Raw genomic sequence first — 21465 nt, 5'->3', positions numbered from 1 at the left:
CAGCAAAGCGGTCATGTGCAGATGTGCAGGCGCTGTCTCCGATACAGAGTATCCCAACTGCCGTGCTGCTGTGCCTTTGAGCAAAATAGAATACACCCTAAGTTATTAAACAGCCTTGTGTCAGATAACCCCTTGCTTAAAGTGTCGAATAAAAGCTAATAATAGCCTTGCATCTCCAGCTCTATCTTTTAACCTACTAACCGAGTTACTTGTGAATTGATCGAAATTTATCTTTGCACTTTGTGTCCAATAATGACTTAATTTTCAGTTAGCGATGAATTAGCTGCTGTTTTTTTTTCTTTTTTTTTCTTTTAAAGATCACAGCCTCCGTTGCGTGACAAAAGGCGTTTGGGACCTGCTTGTGTCAGTTTATCCTCTTAGAGCGAGCTCTCCCGCTTAGCCAGCGAATACTCTGCTACTGAGAAAACCGAGGAAGGTAAAGGGGTTGGGGTTGACCAATCAATCCGATATAAAACTTCAGCGGCGTGCGCAAGCGAGACGTACGTCTCAGTCCATTTTTTCCCCTGCAAAATGCACCCCCCCCCCCTCTCTCCGCACCCAGCCCCCCCGCTCCCCTCCGCCTCCGATCCCTTCCTCCCCCACCACCACAAGAAGACTATATAAGCGGAGAGATTATAGGCTGCTGCACGCTGCCAACAGTCAGCTGCCATCCTCCGAGTGCACACACTGGAGCCCAGTACGGCAATCCATAAGATAACCCAAGATGAATGAGCAGGCTAATTGAGAGCAGTTGTTGTCTGCTACAGTGGGACATTGTTGTTATACAGCCGCTTGTCTTTACACAACTGCATCCACGTGACCATCACTGCTTTCTAATCCATTGAGAACCCACTAGAAAAGAGCCTTTCATGTTTTTTCCTCCGTCTGGGTTGAATCATCGGTACCGAGTTCTCATATAGTGTGGAAATGATGGCTTGTTTTAGGAAACAGCTTGAATGCACCTTATTGGCAAGCTGCATTTTAATTGCAGAGTTAAACGCACCCCTACATTAATGACCCAAATTCACATGAATGTGCTTTTTAATGACACGTAAACTGAGGTGTGATTAACTCTTAAATGTAGGTATATTAGAGTTGTGTTTATTTCCTCGTAGTATGCTTTCTTTACTCTTATCACGGTCACCTGCTGCGGGTCAGAGCGCAGCCACGTCTGTGCTTAGGACATCTCAAATCCGCGCGTAAAAATGCAACCTTCGTGCGAGCCGCCGTGCTTCGGAGAAAGCCGGGTCTCGGTTATTTGACGTCACGGTGTGTGAGAGGAGCAACTTGAAATGTGCGACTAGACTAGCTGGGAAGGGAGGGAGGAAAAGGGTAGGAGGGGGAGGCAAGGAGGGAAGGGGTGAAAAGAAATGAAATCAAACCAAATGCGAAGGGTGCGCTTGCGCAAAAGTCGAACAAAACAGAATTAGAATCAGTTTTTCTCAATAACTGTTTATAGCTGAAGAATACTGTGTGGTGGGGGTTTAAAGTAACCCTCTGTGTCAGACTTACCGGGAAGTAAAGTCGTCAGATTACACCAGTCTCCCAGACAGAGCAATAGGAAATGTGCATTTGTTGTTGTTTCTTTTATTTTAAAGCACTGAATAAATTCCTATTTATTACACGGGGCTTTCCCGATGTGTGCATGTGCACTTGTTGTAATTCAGACAGATTTTTTTCGCCGTTTAAATGCTTATTATGGCGCCTATTGATGTGTGTTAACTCCTTTGGTTGTTTTTTATGTAGCTGTGCCTTGTTCGGGTAGTGGGAGACGCTGAGGCACTGCCACTTTTGGCAACGATTCCTGCTCCACTTTCACGGTCACACAGTGTCCTCAGTTGCCCGTCTTCCACTCTGCATGACAGGATTATTATATATTTTTTTCAATCACTGTAAGCAGTCATTGAAGAAGAAGAAAATAAACTTTACATTTGCAGCTTTCATAGTCATAAACAGATGCCTTACCGGCCTTTCTAAAGTCCCTACACACTGCCAAGAAGTGGTCCTTCAACTTCCTCCCCCTAGGATTTCCATTGAACACACACACACACACACACACACACACACACACACACACACACACACACACACACACACACACACACACACACACACACACACACACACAAAAGGCCAAGATACTAAGATGGCGCCTTAATCAGTGTCAAGTTCAAGTGACTCCTACTAAATAGCATGGCAAGCAGTGTCGGTTATATGCGTTAACATGCAGGGTGCAGAACAACATGCTGATAATAATCAACGGCGCAGTCTGACAGTCGCTTTTCATAATGTTTTGTTTAATTTCAGTCAAAATTTCCGTTCACATTTCTTCATAAATAGTTGATAAAATAAATCAACCAACATACAGTAGCCTAAAAAGTACAAGGAACGTTTGACTCTGGTAGCTATAGGCTAACGCATAGGCCTGCTGTTGTAACATGGTTTGCCTCGATGTGGCACAGTGACACAGTTCATCAGTAAAACATTTTTGCTCTTCAGGAATAACTTGGATTGTGACCCATTTCTCCCAGAAAGTGTTACAACATCACATTCTAGCTGTGTTTATACATCAGATATTATTCTCTGACCTCTGGACATGGGGCAGAAAGGTGGTGGGAATAAGAAAAAGTACTTCTTTTAAATTAAGGTATAGAAAATAGCATATAAAACATATATTCCTTAAATTATTTAAATAAACTTATTTCATATATCACTGTCAAGAGGTACCGTTTTTACATTTTATTTTAAAAGTAGTGCTGGTGGTCTGAAATTGTTCTCATATGAGTACAATATACTTTGTGTATGCATAATATTTAATTCTTGAGAATAGGTTACAATGCAATGCTGTAACTCTTTTTGCCACTGAACGTGTTCTCCCCAACCCACATAGATCTAGAATTCCTTCCACTAAATTTTGTTAAACACAAAAATGTCATCTTGACAAGTTATTCACACAAAACAAGCAAATGTGTAATCAAACTGCTCTATATGCAACACCACAACAAATAACACGCTTAGTTTCACAGAATTACATTTAAAACAATGCAAGCTGACAGACAAAAAAAACTTTTTTATTTTTGAAGATACTGTGTTGTGACAGTTCCATTGTTGCCGATGCACACATTTAAACATACTTGCACAAAGACACTGCTGGAACTAGAAAGGTTGCCATACTGGCGCATATAGTTCGGGTCTTGACCTCAATTTGAAATACTCAAAATGCTGTCACCTTGATTTGGAAATCATGACTTCGCACACTCTAAGACCTGTAGTATAGGAGTGCAATAGGCTGATGGGTTCATTCTTTTCTCTCTTTTTTTTCTTCTTCCCCCAATACTGAGTTTATGCTAAGATTGACATCTAGTTCTGATTCTATAAAAGTAAAATACACAAAAAGTTTAAATTTAACCAAAAATAAAGATAACAACAGAACCGTTTTATAGCTTCTCAGCTCAACTGAACTCAGCTCTACAAAGTCAATGATTTTACATGTCAATGGTCTCATAAACAAAATAAAAGTGACGGAAATATCTGCATTATATATAGACAAATCCATAATATTCATATAAATGATTTAATTAATCCAAATAAGACACATGTAGGCCTATTGGTTAAAAAGGAAAAAATAAAACAACAACAAAAAACAGAAGGATACAATCGCGATGTTGGAGCTTTAGTTTATCATTTGTTCCATGTTAAGCTGGTTATGACCAAAACTGTACAGTTCTTGTTAGAAAACATTTCCATAAATATCATTTAAGTTTCAGAACTTATACCCATAATTAAATTACAAATTGATAAATATGGCATCATGGATATGTATTTACAACGGTATTAACAAAAGGCAACGTTATATTCAACGGTAACAATCGTAACCTAATACCACATTTCTCCACCTGAAAACGGACGTTGACAACAGATTCGACCCCATCAAACAAGGAAATACATTCACGAGATAATATTTAGTTATGATTTTTTTTTCTGTGTTCAAGTTCATGACAAAGACTTTGGCACGTTTCTTAAGACTGTTTGAAGTTTCAACAATCAATTGAAGAGGCGACAATAGAGCGTCACCGTTATATAAAACAGCGTGAAATAATTTTCCTTTTTTATTCTTTTTTTTTTAAATAAAAATTTGAGAAAATACATAAAATGAAAAATAAAACATTTTTTTCTGAAAACTTTAACTAAAGGATAAAAAAACATTTATTTATATTGAGAAAGTATAGCGTTTATTTATTCGTGATTTATTTGATTTCCTCAAAACTGCGGAATAAAAGTCAAATTTCGTGATCCTGAGAACGGACGTGGCCTGCTTGGTGCTGGCTTTTGCTCTCATCTCCTGCTGTTGTTCTTGTTCCAATCCCATTCGCGTGTGTTTGCGTGTGTATCTGATGATGATGTGTGCGTGTATGTGTGTGTGTATGTGTGTGGAGTGAAAATGAATAGTTTTTTTTAATGTTTTTTTTCCTGCTCATCCTCTTGGTCCACATTGAGAGGGAATTTGTTCTTCTGACTTCAAACGTACCATTCATTAAAGTTGGGTGCCAGTCCTTCGCTGTGACCAGACGTGTTTTGTACGGCTGACGGCGGCGTTTTTGTCGGGTCCTCAGTGCTGGCTGAGACCAGGACTGGCGGTGTGGACGACTCGTATCCGGAGCTTGCTGCTGGAGACGATTCAGATCCTTGAGACTCATGAACCTGCAAAACATGGGGACACGAGCACTGAGTTACTGAGGCAGTCATTGTAAACGGTGACCTTTAAGTGTCTTTATGGAAGGAGGCTGAACTTAAATGCGGATTAGCTCTGAGTTTTATGGGGCAACTGGAATGGTAAACAGGCGAGCTTCTGGACTGCATAGAAATATCCGCATCAACACACTGTTAAAGTTTATATAAAAATAGGTTTTCTCAAAGTACTAGATGGTTAAAATATATTTAAAAAAATTGCTTATTGCTAGCGGATATTTATAGAAGACGGCTATTTTAAAGAAAAATACAAATCAAAATCCATCATCAGAGAACAACAACAAAGGGGGAGTTTTTTTTAAAACTATTAATCGTTTAATCTTTTAGCTATTTAAAATCAAGAGCCGCTAACACACTAATTGTGATTGCACACCATTTTTGTACCTTTTTTTGCAGTGTGACTGGGCTAGCCTATAACATCTTTAAAAAAAAAGCCTAAAGTTGTGATGGTCTCTGTCTGTGGTAAAGGAGGTGGAGTGGCGTGTGTGTGAGTGTGTTAATGTGTTTAAGGAGTAATGAAGACGTTAATTACCTTCATGTGTTTCCTGAGAGAGCTAGGGTGTGTGTATGACTTGTCGCACACTTTGCAGATGTATGGCTTGTCTGATGTGTGCACATGCATGTGCTTTTTCCTGTCGCTGCTGTTGGCGAAGCGTCTGTCACAGCCATCAAATTCACACTTAAACGGCTTCTCACCTGGAGGATTAAATAAACATCGTGAATTACCCCTCAATGGCCCGCACAAACAAACCCCCATTGTAACACCGACTGTAAATCCGAAGACACAAGATGTAAATTGTCTGCAGCCTATTATATAACAGAGTAACCTACATTCTCGGGGCGACATGGATACTGCTCCACTACTACACACTGCTCTGTCAGGCTTTATTTATTCAAGAGGCCTGCTCCTTCATGCTACTACTGGCCTCCTCAGTGCGTGTGCTCTTGTATAGTAAATACTGAATCAACAAGGCATTATGTACCATGCACTGACTGAACTAGAGCGACAATTATGAACGCAGCCAGAAATTGCTTACTTGTAATGTGTTCAAAAAGCACACGAGCCCCGTGTCTGCCCTAAGCACCAATACAGCAAATGCACCGAAAGTTTGGCGTAAAGTAAATGAAGTATCTTTTGGACTGGCACAAAACTTCTCAGGACAAAAGCTGCAAGAATTAACGAGGCTGAACACTACAGCAAAGTTGCAGAGCAATGTGGTTTATACTCTACTGTGGAAACATTATCCACTCTGTATATTTTCATATAATTTCGAAAAAAGGAAACTGGGAGCTTATCGCCATTAGAAAAGTTGGTCCAATTTCTGAAAAGGACCTCGTAAACAATAACACAACAACATGCACGTTTATATCTGGAACACTGAAGCATGGGGTCTATTTAAAAATAGGCTCTCTTTCTATATTTTTTACATGATGCTAAGATGCTGTTGGTGCCTACCTGTATGTGTTCTTTTGTGTATTTTCAGGTTTTCCGATCTGGCGAATATTTTCCCGCATCCGGGGAACGGGCATGGGAACGGTTTCTCGCCCGTGTGCACACGGATGTGATTGACGAGTTTGTACTTGGCCTTAAAAGATTTCCCTTCTCTCGGGCAGTCCTCCCAGTAGCAGACGTGGTTGCTCTGCTCGGGGCCGCCGACGTGCTCCATGGACACATGAGTGACCATCTCGTGCATGGTGCTGAAAGTCCTGTCGCAAGTCTTTTTGGGTCTGTTCATCTGGTTCTCGTCTATCCATTTGCATGATAATTCTTGCTTGATCGGTTGCCTCATGTATCTAAAGAAGGCTCCCGGACCGTGGTGTGTCGGCACATTCATCCCCATATTCATGTTGATGGGGTGGTTGTAGTTGTGGAGCTGAGCCCCGTAGTGGTCTGTCCGAGGGCTCGCTACAGGACGATACGGATCAGGTCTGCCGAAAATGTCCCCGCGCAAGCCAAGATGCATTTGGCTGTTAACAACATGTCCACTGGATGAAGTGTGGCTCACTCCCTGGTCATGAAGTCCTGGAAACAACAAATGTCCTGGGTTATCGGTGATCCCGGGCGGCCCGTGGAGGCTCCCCGCCGAAGCTGCAAAGATCCCATGCTGGGTGCTCGGAGCTGTGGACTCTCCAACGCTCCGGTTCCGGAAGAGAAAGTCTCGTGTTGAATTGAAAGCTCCCCCGCCGTACGAGCCCACCTGCCCGCCGTGAGAGTGTCCCAGTGCAGCTGCATATCCACTGGCTTGCGGTGTGAAAGCTGATGTCTGGCTGGAAGCGATATCGTGAGCCACGGGGCTGATTTTAAAAGCAGCGGAGTGGGAGGAATCACTGAAGGGATTCAGTCCCAGACTAGGGTCTCTGTTCCCGATTTCGTGGTGCCGCGGCGTCCCGAAGCCCCCCACTCCTAACGATGCAAACTGCGGACCGCTATCAAGAAGCATAGTCATGAGCTTGAAGCAAACTCAGGAGCTGGGAAGAAAAAAACTGAAAATAAAATTAAAATCCAGTTTAGCGGAGCGCGCAAGCTGCACACTGCGTCGAGATGTACCACGTTGCGCGGAAAAATCCAAAAACAACAAAAACAAACCAAGCCAAAATGGGGAAAAATCCTATGCAAAGAGTTGGGAGAAAAAACTCCCGTTGACTGCAATCCGCGAGAAAGAGGATCAAACTTCCCCCCCTTACCAGGCGGATGATGTCCTTGGACTGATAAAGTCAATCACTCACTCCCAGAACATAAATGAACTCGGGAGGCAGTGCTACGACGGCCAATCGGCGTTCTGCTACCCCTGTAACACGTGACTGCGACGAAGGGTGGTAATTGGCTTGATTTCTGGTGATTGGCACAGTTTGTTATTGAAGATGGCAGTTCGTCTCAATTGCTTTCATTTGATTGGTTGTTGCAGGCATTATTTTGCAGGTATAACAACGCTCTAGCGCAGATCCTGCATGTGTTATGTGGAGCGCATGTCAAATGCAGCCGTACACGAGTCGTACTCCTGATGAAACTCCCAAACAATTTTAAAGATTCAGAGAAATATATAATCTACAATCTGTAGAGGATATACTAGAAAGTTAACTTTTCGAGCAACCACTTATGGCACTTTTGAACTGAAATTTGTAGTATTGAACTTAGAAAAACTAAAATGTGTTGTAGGTTTTATATAGTATCTATCTATCTATCTATCTATCTATCTATCTATCTATCTATCTATCTATCTATCTATCTATCTATCTATCTATCTATCTATCTATCTATCTATCTATCTATCTATCTATCATTATCCTTTATTTTTTCTCTTTCATGTGACCAGTTTGGCTCTTATTAACTGAAAACTTGAATGTACTTGGCGCAGTTCCAAAATGTGGCTTTCTTGAAGCCGCTTGAAAGGGGAGGGGGTATTTTTTTTATTTTTTTTTTTGCAAAAGCTCTATAGGGTGTAAGACGGAGGAATAAAAGACAGAAAGAAAGATGGCAGTAATTGTAATATCCTGAGATTTTTTCGCTCAGCCAAAAAATTCGTGCCATTGAGCAAGTTTCACAGGGCTGCCGCTGACTCGCTGCAGGACACATAAAATCTGATCAAGTTCAGAGACGCGCTGAGTGCTTCAAGCGGCGCTTTTTAACTCCAAGCCTTTCACATCCTTTCCCCCTCAATCTGTCCCAGGAAGGAGCTCACATTCTTTATTTTAGGGGATCTGGGCTAAAAAAAAAAAAAAGCGAGAGAAAAAAGAGAGAAAAAAATCAAATCAGTCCTTCATTCTGTTCTCGCCCTCATCCTACCGCATTCACTCCCAGAACATTTCGTCGAGAAAGAGTTATAGATTGAAAAGGTGAGTTTTCCTACTTATCCGTCGTCTTTCTGTGCTAGAGAGAGAAGAAGAGGCCTGTGTGAACTGCATGCTGTGGAAGTGCTAAACTCTACACTTTATTTAGCCCGTGGAGGTTACACGGGATTTAGTTTTGTTGAAGTGAACCTCGGCTGCTTAGTGTTTAGGCCTGTTACTCATATGTTGATTCAGTTGTTGCAAGAACCCGCAAACCTCTGTTTTTTCTTTTTCTTTTTCTAACCAGCTCGCATACTAATATAACATTTACGCTTTTTTTACATAACGACTCGACAACATAACTCAATAACTTATTTTGAAGGGGGGAGAGGAAAAAATGAGATTCACTTCATCGTTTTCCTCCATAAGCCGCTCTCTCTCCCTTTCCCTCTCCCTCTCTCTCGCTCAGCCTCTCTCCCTCCCTCTCTCTACTTTTCTTCATCTCTCTCCCTTTCTCTCTCTCTCTCACGACGAAGGGATAGCCTCTCACAGTTTACTCCCCCCTTCATTCTCACACACTCGTCTTCTCATACTGCAACACAGTAAGCGCGTACACACACACACACACACACACACACACACACACACACACACACACACACACACACACACACACACACACAGTGTAAGACGAACACATACACACAGAGAAAAAAAAAACTCATCGGGATTTATTGCGACCTTTGTGAACTTTCGCAAGCGACAAGCAGCCTGTTAAGTTTTCCTAAACTCCCTCCATATTTTATTGGCTCGTTGAAACGTGAATGCTCCATACACCACTTAAGGTTATGTGCCGTGTATTCGCAAGCCATATTACCGCTATGAAATAATTAAGTGACATGGTTAAGATGAGTCACAAATGTTTGTGAGCCACAGAGCAGCAGCGTAGGCACCGAGCTCTTGCTGAGAAAAAGGGGGGGGGAGCTGTCATCAGCCAGGCCTAATGTAAAGCAACTGTTGCTTGAGAGTTAAATTTAAAACTACCGCTTCTTGTATCCTGGCATTTGTTGAATATTTTTTATTCAATTCACTGCACGAATGTGGAATTTGACAACTGGGGACATCAAACACTCATTTACTAATTATTCATGCTCTCATCAAAACAAACATAAAGAGAGTCAGGATTACAAGAGTATTAGGTAGCATTTTTATTTATTTTTTTATTTTAAAATTTCTGTTTTGTTCTGTATTTTATCCACGACTTCTTGCCAGGAAGGGGAGCATTTCCCGGGAACGTTAACATTATTATTATTATTATTATTTATTATTGAACAATAGAAAATGTGGGAACTTTCAAATAGTGGGGAAATAAACTTTCCAAAACTAACGTGACTGCGGTTTTGCGTATTGTTTGTCTCATGCACACCAGCTTTTTTTTTTACCCCAAAATATTTAACATCGAGCTCTGCGCTGAGTGGCGTTTTCCTCTCACGTTTGGACGTATCTATTTAATTTAATGTAGGTAAAGCTGCAAATCCATTTTACAATCATACTGATTTGTATATTTAATTTAATATTTTTATATGTTCTTTTTAATGTCCAATTGCATTAAATTCTTGCAGGAATATGCATATATATCATTACTTTGTATTTGGGTGTGTGTGTTTTTATTCATTCTGTAGCTAGACACAGGACTGCGGTATTTATAATTTGCTTATTTAGTTATCTTTCCTGGGATTACCTCACTGGGCGTTGGAATAGCCTATTGGTTATAACATAATCTTCTTCCAACTGAGCATGCGCGTTACCTAAAAAATATCAGAATATTTTAGTGTGCATACCTCTGTGACAGTAGGCCCACTGCTGCTGGAAAAGAGCAGAACATAATCATCACCCTAAATGGTAAACATCTCACATTTATATGTTTATTCTAACTAGATGTGTTAGAGTCAGTAATTATAAAGGATTTTTCCATTGTGTAATTTCGTAAATGACCTAGATGCATGGTAATTCTATTCTTATATAAACCAGTAGACATATCACAGCCCAGTCTTTTTTCTCTCTCTGTGTATGTGCGTGTAGCAAAGTTGAGTGATTTTTTTTTAGTCCATGATGTCTGGCCTGTGGCCCACACTATGTTTGGCCGGCTTAGGCCGCTAGTGCTATAGACAAGTTTGTGGACTTGAAATTAACTCAGTAGTGACCAGACAGAAGTATAACCTTAATCTCTCCTAAAATGGAAAAGCTGCAACCGAATGCCACTGTATGTGATCCTGTTTTCAGTATTTACATTTTAAAATGTAAAGTAAAGTGATCAATGTATCCCAGAGGCACAATTACATGGATGATTCTGTGATTCACTGTTTTGGATAAATAGACAATGTGAAGATTGAACTTCCACATTTTGCTGTGGTTTAAATGTGTCATGTCTGTTGCTTGATTTATTAAGAAAATGAATTGTGGTGCTTTGTGTGTTGAATAAGGGTGCATTCTCTATCACTTTTCCCACTTCTCTTATATTCGACAGAGCTTAAAACACTACAGTGGCTCAGGTTCGCATTCACTCGAACATCCAGTAAATTTAATAGAGTCTGAGAATAATAGAGGTTCTTTTATTTGTTCCAGCTCTGCTATTTGTCTTCATAACATGTGCATCCACTTATTTTCAGAATGCATAGTGCTTTCACAAAGCAAAAATTTACATTATGCTTTGTGTTTTCAAAACACATGGAGCTGCAACAAATGCTGTTTTAGTTTTTCCTGCACATGTAGCAGCTGATAATGAGAAGGATTTTCTCATCATATTGCTTTACAATACAAACGGTAATTTAACTGTCTTGTAATATAGAATTTCACAGTGCCTGTATTACGTTGATACTAGGCATGTTTTTGTGCTATGCATGTGTTTAGTTTTTTTCAATTCTCATGTTTTTCAGTGGCGAAATGTTTCCGCAGTTCCATATTTTCGTCATTTATTTCATTACAGGCTCATAACTGTATGTAATACAATAATAACTGTGCAGATCGTTGTATGTGTTTCATAGATTATATGGTCAGTTGGGCCTTGACTGACTACAGCACATGGAGTTTGCCTTTATATGGCTGATGGAGAGGGCTAAATGACTTCTTGCTGTGATTTGCTCGAGCATCTGTCTCCAAATGGACTCATCCCAAACCTGTTAATTCATCTAAATTTCATAAAGTCATGGCAAGACTGTGCACTGCCATCCCTCATCAATTATAATATTTCAGCGCACTCCACACTAATGCATGCAGTTGTTTAAACAGCCACACAAACCCACATACACACGTTCTTATTACTACAAGAAAACACAAACACAGCTCACACAATCACAAATGAATATGGATACTTGAAATCATTTTGTTTTTGGTTTCCATTTGAAGTTTTTTATTATTATTATTATTATTATTTATATCTTGTGTTACATTACAGCATTCACCATGTGTAACGCTAGTGATTTGTATACGGATAGTGACTAGATTATTATAGAAAAGCAGCCATATTATTATAATATAGCCTACAACAGGCTACATTTCATTTTAATATGTGTGTGTTTATGTGTGTGTGTGTGTGTGTGTGTGTGTGGTGGTGCTTGTTTTTCCCTTTTGTGTGCAAATAGTTTTCCCCAAAAAGGGTCTTATTTAATAAAAAAAAAATAGACTTCTTCTCATCACCATCCAAGGTTAAATTAACTGAACTTGCTGAATTTTCAGTCCAGTCTATAACATTGCTTCATATTCAGTAAGCCTTGAATTTAAACTGGCATTTGACTTGTCTTCCATTTTTTCTCTGCATTGCGCCTTTATAATATATTTGATTCATATTGACTAAGAGCATCTTGGAGCGACATGGACCTTGTGGCTGTAAAAACTATGCCCTGACATGAATGTTTTGATTGTTGCAAGTGATATTTCACATGCAGCAGTCACCAGAATTTCATCTGCCTTGTCAAACAGCCAGCATAAACCAGACTTATAAGGCTGCAGGGCTGGAGGAGATTTCAGATGTCAAAATGCTTCCATTTCTTACAAAGTAGATATTTGACCTGAAGTTTTGTACATTGACGTGCAATTTTCAAATTAGTTGTTTGTCATAATAACATTGCATGTGCGTAAAGCAACATTGCAAACCCCTAACCAAATAAACACTGTTTACTGTTGTTGCCATTGCTTCCAATTTTATGATTTATTGTTTGAAGGTAACCTCTCACAATATTTATCTCATGAAATTAAAAAATTGTTACATTTATGTAATATTTAAAGCAGGTACACTAACTAACTGAAGAGCTCACATTTCCTTGCTATAGCACAAAAATGGGGCAAATATTAAAAAGGCCTATTAATTGTTAGATATGTGTAAGCCTTTGTCTCAAACTTAACTTGCTGAAAGGGTATACCTGAACAGCCTCAAAATCAGCATATGAATTTAAGTCCTTAAAGTGCAGCTACTCTAAACAGTTTTCCTTTGTTTCCTGTAAATGAGGAACAGGGGTTATTTGAGGTCTCTCAGGCTTTTATGCCATCTGAATATATGATTGGAAACTTTCAGTTTATTGGCCATTAAACCTCGATTTTTTTCGGAAATGCATCAGGTTAAAGGTTGATAAACATGAGCGTCCATTACAATCCTCACGGAATTAGGCCAGTTCTGGGAATGTCTACTATTTTCCAGCATTTAATGTCAAGTGGGCCCCTTGCTTTGTCTCTGCATAGGACCCACTGCAGGTGACGTCAGAAAGTTTTTTTTTTCTTTTTGCACGTTGATTATACCACCAGCTCAAGTCTTTGGAAATAAGAGGGGTTTTCACCTTAAACCTGCAAGCTGCAGTTCGGATCTTACGCCGAGTTGTGTAGATTGAAATAAAAGTAACAGATAAAAGAATCAGGCTAAAGTGGTTAGGGTGGAAAACCCCCCCCAAAAAGCTGCGTGTTTATCGAACCAGAGCCACGTCAAAGCTCGAAAACGTGCAGAAATATGTGTTGCAGTTCAGCAGCTTGGGGAGCTTGAAGCTCGCTGTCCTCACAGCACCCCAAAGTAAGAAAGTTTATCTGAGTTTCCTAGGAACAGTGGAGCCTATCCACTGCTGTTCGTCACGTTTCATAATCTGCATTTTACGTAACCATTTTCACATTTGTGCCAGCCTGCACGACGGTGCGTGATGAACTTTTGAAAATTATTAATTTATTTAGGCTTAATAAGAACAGCGTTATATACAGGCGTGATTTACAATAAGCACATGGATAAAATAGTACATCTTGTTCTGCTGTACTCCCCAGTGACACTACTAGAAATGTATGTTTGAAACAACTTTTATTTCCAACAAGATGATTATCGTGCCTCGTAGGACTACTTGTTGCTTTATCAAAGTTGTATTTTCCATACTACACGAGCCCAATAGATTACTGCGTCCGTACGGAAATGTACTCTAAAATAAAAATGTACCACAATGATCTTACCACGGAGAGAGAACAGTAGCCTTCTATTACTATTAGAAAAAATGTGGATCTAAACGTGGTGCTCATATAGGTTAATGAGTGCCGAAGCAATTATGTTTTTGTTTGTTTGTTTGTTTGTTTGTTTGTTTGTTTGAATCAAACAACTGCTGCATTTGTGAGGAATAATATTCTGTAACTCTGACTATTTTCAAACGAGGTGCTCTACTCAAAATGAAAGTCTTGACAATAATTGGCCTGGACACGCAAGGACCAGTCTCTCTATTATACTTGCCAGGCAGGAGCAGGACATTTGCTGAAATAAAAGGCATGAAGGCTGGGAACTGATTGTGTTGTGTTTTTGCTCACATCGGTTTTTAATCACTCGATTTCTACTAGAAGATTAGTATTATGCATTAACCTGTGCGTTTTTCCTACGCAGAGATTTAGGGAAGGGGAATTATAAGACGTCGCCTGAAGTTAAAGAGGCTGCAATATTTGGGAGTATCGCGGCACATTTCAAAGCATTTTCTCTGCGATATTTGAAAACGGAGTCGTGCAGTGAACGCCTGCGTGTCCCTTTTAAAACAAACCCAGCGCCTGTCAATCACAGCGCATTCCAACCAATCCCAAAGCTCCCTTTTTAAAAGCAGGTTGGCCTGCTGTGCTTTTATATTGCACCATGGCCTGTTTCGAAGCATTTTTACTACCACGGTTATTGCCACAAATCAAGAGGGCAAAGTGAACGGCATGGGACTCACACCAACTTTAACGAAATTGAGTCTGGTTCCTACTTCTGCGAAGTTCACGGCCAAGAATTTCACATGCAGATGATATACAACAAGGAAAATGGAAACAGAATTTCTAGGTGTATCCTGAGTGCTGAATTGGTTGATTTTGCAAACTCATAGCCAAACTCACAACAAAACATGACAAGCCTTTCGAGGTTTAGTGGCTGCCCTCTCTCTTGCGTCAACCCCGGGGAGAGCAATACTGAACCCAGCGTGGTGCTGCCACCTTTGGCAGGAGAGCACATGGGACACCCCACTGGCAGTTCCTTAAAACTCTGCCCCTCGCACAATTTGCGAGACTACCCAGAGACGAGGTCCAGTGCATATGTTGACCATTCGGTTCCCAATTTTTCAGACTCTGGATACCCCAGTCACCGGTTAGAGCACAGCCCTAGGGGCATTATCATTGGAGCCAATCTTTCTGGAGCCGGCATGCCACCCGTCACTGATCAACTGGCATCAAGACCTAACCAACATGGAGGGATTGGACGCTATCGTGACTTTCATGGCTACAGAGACAACAGAAACCATACTTTTTTCACAAGTTATCAGGAGCAGGCCCATGCGTCCTCCGACGCATCTCGAGATCTCGGCAGCCAGATGATGCTGGGTCTGCCTGGCGACCTCCTCACCCGGACTCACCCGTACGGCCAAACTATCAGCCCCAAGGGAAACAGCCAGCAACTTGTCACTCAGTTCCTGGGTCTGTACAAACCCCTGAACATGGCAATTCAGCGTGGAGGAGGAGACGCTTTCCTCAGGTGCTCAAAACAAACAGTAAAGCATGAGCTGGTGTGCAAGTGGAGTGACGGCCAAGAGGGGGCTGGAAAGCTGCCTTGCTCCAGAGCCTTCGGGACCATGTATGAACTTGTCACCCATGTGACAGTGGAGCATGTCGGAGGACCTGAGCACTCTGAATATGTGTGTCACTGGGAGAATTGTGTGAGAGACAGGAAGCCTTTCAAAGCCAAATACAAGCTGGTGAACCACGTCAGAGTCCACACAGGGGAAAAGCCATTTCCCTGCCCATTTCACGGCTGTGAGAAAGTTTTTGCAAGATCAGAAAATCTAAAGATCCACAAGAGGACTCACACAGGTCAGTTAATGATAAGACAACAACACAAATAGTGATAATGATAATAATAATAATATTAATAACGTTTTAGTAGTTTTCATTTTTTACCAATGTGAACATATTTTTCATGTTTTCAATATTCAGTTTTTTTTCTTAAAAACATTTATTATTATTATTATTATTGTTATTATTACTACTACTATTATTATTATTATTATTATTATTATTATTATTATTATTATATCTGCACAGCACAATGTAAAGTGTTATTGAAATGTTACGCAAAGCTTTTTGTGACACTTGTCGCCTTCTCCGTTACTGCCTGACAGAGAAGTAGTAAGACAGTTGCAAACTATGTGTAGTATAGGCAGCAGGCCTAGTGGTTTGGGTGCCTCTCCCACTTCATTCAGTGAAATTATTAAATAAATCCCGGGACACCGGAGAGTCGTGACGTAGCCGTTACGCTGCCTCTGCCTCCCAGGGACTCATCTCCTGTACTCAGGAACACTAACAGAGCACATCACACTGTGATGTAGCAGTAGTTGGTAAGTACAGAGATGACCTCATTCAGTGTAAACAAAATGAGTTATATTTGAATGATTTCCTTATGCCCTGTTGACTCTAATAGACATCTTACTTGAGGCAGTGTGAACCTTTTATAAAAACTCACATCACTCTACAGACTAACTTTTGCCCTTTTTTCTGCACAACTAACATAAGCACAGAATTATATATATATAATATTTCTGCTTGTGTTGTATATAAAATATTTCAAAATTTGCGGAACAAGATTTAATTACAATGAAATACAGCCAAATTGTACTGAATAGCCTCTTTAGAAGCTGGACCGAAAGGCGTTTATTAAGCAGCCCTTTTTCTTGTGCTGTAAATTATTTTACTAATGAAAGCAAAGAGACAGAGGCAGAACAGAGAGGCTTAATGGCATTTAAGCTATTACACAACTGCACACTCTGTTCAGCTTATCAATTTATGTAAAAATATATATTGAGATATTAGCTTTTTCTATTTAATTCTGTTTTTAAATTTAGATAAATATGCACACGCAAGGATTACGATTCAGACTCTTTTCTTTTCTTTTTTTCCCTTCAGTCCGGCAGGAGGACGAGGGCTAGCAGCTATAGGCAGCTTTGTGCTAGAAGAACAATTAGTATCCTGATGGCCATAATTCACTCTAAGCATGGTAACTGAATTTAAACAAATCAACTGCGGTCGCAGGTTAATCTAATGCATGTTTAACTAGGCCCTGGAGCCTTTTTGATTTAGTCTGCAGATACACTGCCTCATTTGTTGCAATTAGCACCGCACCAAAGTTTCAGCAACTATTATTTGTAAATTGTTAGCAATTTACCTTTTAAGTGTCACATTCTTAAAGAATTCTAACCGATGCCTATGGGCGACTCTGTGTTTTGCTGAGCGAGTGATTAAAAGTAATTTCACACTGTTGGGCGAAACATGGCTGTGCACTTTTTAAAAAAAACCCAAACTTTTAGATTCCCATTTCATATGACATGGCCCACCCACTGACCCAGCCCACATAAACATTAGTTTACATGGTCAGGCAGAACATGCGGAGACCTGCAAACCTTTTCGTAACTCGCCGTCACTTTTCTCTTTGCACGTTTAGGTGAAAAACCTTTTAAATGTGAGTTCGAGGGCTGCAACCGGAGGTTTGCGAACAGCAGCGACAGAAAGAAGCATTCACATGTGCACTCCAGTGATAAACCCTACATGTGCAAGGTCAGGGGCTGCGACAAGTGTTACACCCACCCAAGCTCCCTGCGAAAACATATGAAACTCCACTGCAACAAGACCCAAGTCGCCAAAGACGGCGACGCGCGTCCTGGTGGTGGGGGTCACATTGCGGAGGGCAGGTCAAGCCGAGTCTCGGATGGAACCCAGATCAGCCCCACTCATCCACCCACCTCATCTCAAGATGTCCCCTTGTCCCCAGAGAGTCGAGACGAGCCGACCCCGAGGTCACGTTTCCATCACACATTTGACAGCAGTTTGGACTACTCAACACACAGGTCACAGCCCCTCTTGGACCCTTTGTTGTTACAGAGAGGCAGCTACAGGCCTCAGTCCTCCCAGTACCCCTGCAGCCAGACAGGTCACGCTTTTGCCCAGAGCTCAAGGACTTTCTCCCCTGCTTCTTCCTTTCAGAAAAGTATTGTTAATGGATGGTACACATGCCACAGCGGCGTGGACTCTTTCCCACCAAAGCAATGCAATAACATCCCGTCTCTCTGAGGTGTTGTTGGGACACACACAGGCGGCTTAATATGTTGGGCCTATTTTTTCATGTGGTAGCTCAAACCTACAGCTGTTGTTCTCTGTACTTTCGTAAATGTTGTATTACATATTTTGCGTGACGTCCTCAGTTATCCTATTGAGTATTCAATGGAAATGTGGCAAGCTTTATTTGTTGTCGTGAGGTCTGTTCGGTTGGGTTTGGTTTAAAGCCCATACATCTCCCAAAAGTGGATTATAGGAACCGTTATGTGTATTTCTAGTTTTCGTTGTGTTGCATAAGTATTGAAGATATCTATCTTTAAGTGGGGAAAAAATGACTAAGGATTTAATGGAAATCTGCGTGTTGATTAGTCTATTCTGAACTTTGAATCTTTTAAGTAAAAGGAAGTGTCTTGCTGAATGTAGCCCTGACTGTAGGGGTCTTTCTTGAATGTAAACTAGTCTAATGTATGTCTGGATGAATAGAAATATTATTCATGACTTATGTACGTCGCAAGATAAAATAAATATCTAATTTTTTTTCGCCCCCCTCAAGTTAAATGTTGAGGTTTAACAACCCTGCGTGACGGGCCTGGAGCATGAGCTGTAATTAAAATACCGCAATGCTCACTAGTTTTTTTCCTGCCCTTGATTATGTTTCACTTTTTGCCCCATTTTTTTTTATTATTTTTATTACACACTGTGTATTATATGTATATTTCACATTTCTGTGCAGAGTAAGAGTGTGAGTATAAACCAGTGGTCGTGTTACTATTCAAACGTTTAATTAGCATACAGTTCAAAAGTACATAAGCTCACTGTATAATTAATTATCCTATATTTTATTAAAGTGTCTATATTCTCTTTGATCAGGAGTGTGTGGTTAAACCCAATCAATGCATGATGCCAAACCTTGTTCTTCCCCTTAAAACACATCCAGTTCTATTCGCCATATTTGCAAGTTTGCATTCTTGTGCAAGCCAGACCTACCGATGAGTCTGCATAATCTATATGTACATACATGCAGAGTCTATATTCTAGACTAGATGTGGAAGTGATTTGATTGAGGTAAAATCAAAGGTAACTGTAACGTGGTAAGATAAACTCTTCTTAATACAAAAAGGAAATTGCAGTCTACTCAACGAATTTAATTTTCTTAACTGCGCAATGATTTTTTTGTTGTTGTTGTTTTGTTTTTTTTGGAGAGGCTGGAGATGTGTTTTTGTTGCGGGGTTTCGCGCGTGTTTTCATTTAGTGATATCAAATCTGATTTTTCTTCATGTTTAAATCAGTTTATAAATTTTATCTCCTTATATTATTTCTGTGTCTTATTTAGACGCACATATACACCATGGAGCGTTTTATTTTGAAGGTGAACAAGCTGTAAAGATAAAAAAGAAAAGACCCAGATTATAAGTTAAACATACTTTAAAGATATTTACATTCTAAGAATTTTGACACTTTTTACATTCTAAACTGTTTTGCTAGACATATGTGCCGTTCTGTTTGATTTGGGTATTGGTATAAGTTAGAAAGTTTTTTTGTTTGTTTGGTTTTTGTGGGGAAAAAAAGCTCAAAATGATTCACTTGATTGCTCTTTATGGATGCACATATTATTAATAGTTAAATGTTTTACTTCGCCTATAGCACATTTTGGGAGAAACATATGATCACATTTATTTGTTTTTTGTTCCTTCAAATACAACCCTTCAATTAAAACTCTCTTTAAAATAAAAAACGTGGTATTGGGATTTCAGTTTGAAGCCTGTATTTGTCTGTACAGAGCTTTTAGTCCGTTTTGCTACTAATCCTGGTGCAGACAATAGCTCATTTTTAGTGAACTATTGTTCCTATCCAGTCTATTCTGAGATAACACTTCCTGTTTCCTGTCCAAGAAGCAACACCCCCTCTCTAACAATACCAAAAGAAAAAGTAACTGGAAATTAAGTGATCAGGTTCAGGTATGTTCTGTAGCTAAAGACTATGTACACAAGTATGTATGGTATAGCAAATACTGTATGTCCTTGTCCTGCTCAGGAAAGTATAGTGCTTGGTCATTGTGAAGGTGGCAATAATCACAAATAAAGTAAAAGAAAAAGAAATTCCACTCTACTACTATTAGAAAATGTTATTCATTGCACCTGTATGGATGTCAGCATATTCTACCATTAAACACGTCAATGACTAGTGCCATCTAACCTCATATACCAGTTTGTGTAATCAGGTCTCATGTGCACCAATTTTATGTTTCCTTGGAATATTTTATTATGTTGATCTGACAGGCTTTGATATATATATATTGTTCTTTATTGCAGTGAAATAATTTTACTTATAGGTGAGTTTGCTCTGATCATAGAATATATGGGAAAAATAGGCTGAAACTACATCTGATTATGCACCCCTTACACATGTTACTTTATACACATTCTGTGATGTTACATAAGAGTTTGCAATTTTAGTTACATTTGCTTTTATTTTTACGTTATTTGTAAAACAATTTCAAGCGACATAAGTTTACTTCTACGCTTATAAAACTGTGGAAAAAAATCCAAAAAACATCTTCTTTAATCTTCTCATCTTTTTTGACTAAAACACACATTCTTCATGTATTTCCACAATGTAATTGTTATCGAGATGGTGATACTTGCAATCTGTGATGCACTTGTTTATGCATTCTGGTTCTAGTGTTCGTTGCTCATGATGCTCATGGGAATAGATCTTTTGGGAGAGTCAGATATTTTTGATGATGCACTTTACAAATCCCTCTTGAATCTGACCGCAGCTAATTTTTGTTTTTAACTTTTCAGTGTGAGACTTTGTGAGAAGCGTCAACATGTTTTATTTCTATTTCAATAAGAGAAAAAACAGTTTTAACCTGTGTTAATGATTTCATTGTTGACTTTAGCGAATTGGTGCCGCTGCATCAGTACTGTTTAGGTTGATAACAATAACATTCATAGGGTTGAAGTTCTGTGTGGTAAGTACTGTGATATGGCCTAACATGAAGATTTCAAGTGGCTGATATTGTAAAATATTTATATTGTGAAGTGTTTCCTTTTTGAGGAAATTTAAGCCAACCTAGTGTGCTTTGATCAGTATGCTTTAATGATGAGATGACTGAAATTATGAGGCCACTTTGTCCTGAAATGCAACAATATCAATACCTTTCATCAAATGCTTTATGTACTACAGTTATCTTTAAAAAAATCTTGAGATATTCTGTAACTCATTCTTCTTCTACTGAACCCCAAACTGTCGCATTCTGCCCTTTTCTGCTCTGTTTCTAAAAATAATACATCTCTCCACAGAAAGCATAATAGAGGTGATCAAAAATAATTTTGAGCTCAAAGAAGCCTCTGTGTTTGTATAAGCAAA

At 39.7% G+C, this 21465-nt stretch overlaps 2 protein-coding genes and 1 long non-coding RNA gene across 4 annotated transcripts in view; 2 read left to right on the top strand and 1 right to left on the bottom strand.

Annotated features, from left to right (window-relative positions):
• The window catches only part of LOC143413051 (uncharacterized), a 72403-nt gene that overhangs the window by 38965 nt on the left and 11973 nt on the right, over positions 1 to 21465 (top strand). The window lies entirely within an intron of this gene.
• On the bottom strand, positions 2276 to 7487 carry zic3 (zic family member 3 heterotaxy 1 (odd-paired homolog, Drosophila)). Its single transcript, XM_004545682.4, has 3 exons — positions 6206 to 7487; positions 5282 to 5445; positions 2276 to 4701 (listed from the first exon to the last, which is right to left on the bottom strand). Exons 1-3 carry the CDS (start codon positions 7194 to 7196, stop codon positions 4519 to 4521), a joined length of 1338 nt encoding a protein of 445 aa, XP_004545739.1. The 5' UTR covers positions 7197 to 7487; the 3' UTR covers positions 2276 to 4518.
• Positions 7668 to 21103, top strand: zic6 (zic family member 6). Of its 2 annotated transcripts, XM_076875207.1 has the most exons (3): positions 7668 to 8583; positions 15118 to 15858; positions 17483 to 21103. In XM_076875207.1, exons 2-3 carry the CDS (start codon positions 15195 to 15197, stop codon positions 18106 to 18108), a joined length of 1290 nt encoding a protein of 429 aa, XP_076731322.1. In that variant the 5' UTR covers positions 7668 to 8583; positions 15118 to 15194; the 3' UTR covers positions 18109 to 21103. The 2 variants fall into 2 exon arrangements, with proteins under 2 accessions (XP_076731322.1, XP_004545740.1); XM_004545683.3 differs by lacking the exon at positions 7668 to 8583 and having other exon boundaries at positions 10074 to 15858.

The sequence above is a fragment of the Maylandia zebra genome, linkage group LG2 (assembly GCF_041146795.1).
Source record: "Maylandia zebra isolate NMK-2024a linkage group LG2, Mzebra_GT3a, whole genome shotgun sequence".
Taxonomy (NCBI): domain Eukaryota; kingdom Metazoa; phylum Chordata; class Actinopteri; order Cichliformes; family Cichlidae; genus Maylandia; species Maylandia zebra.
The sequence above is the reverse complement of the archived record's forward strand: the minus strand, read 5'-3'. Positions and strand labels throughout refer to the sequence as shown.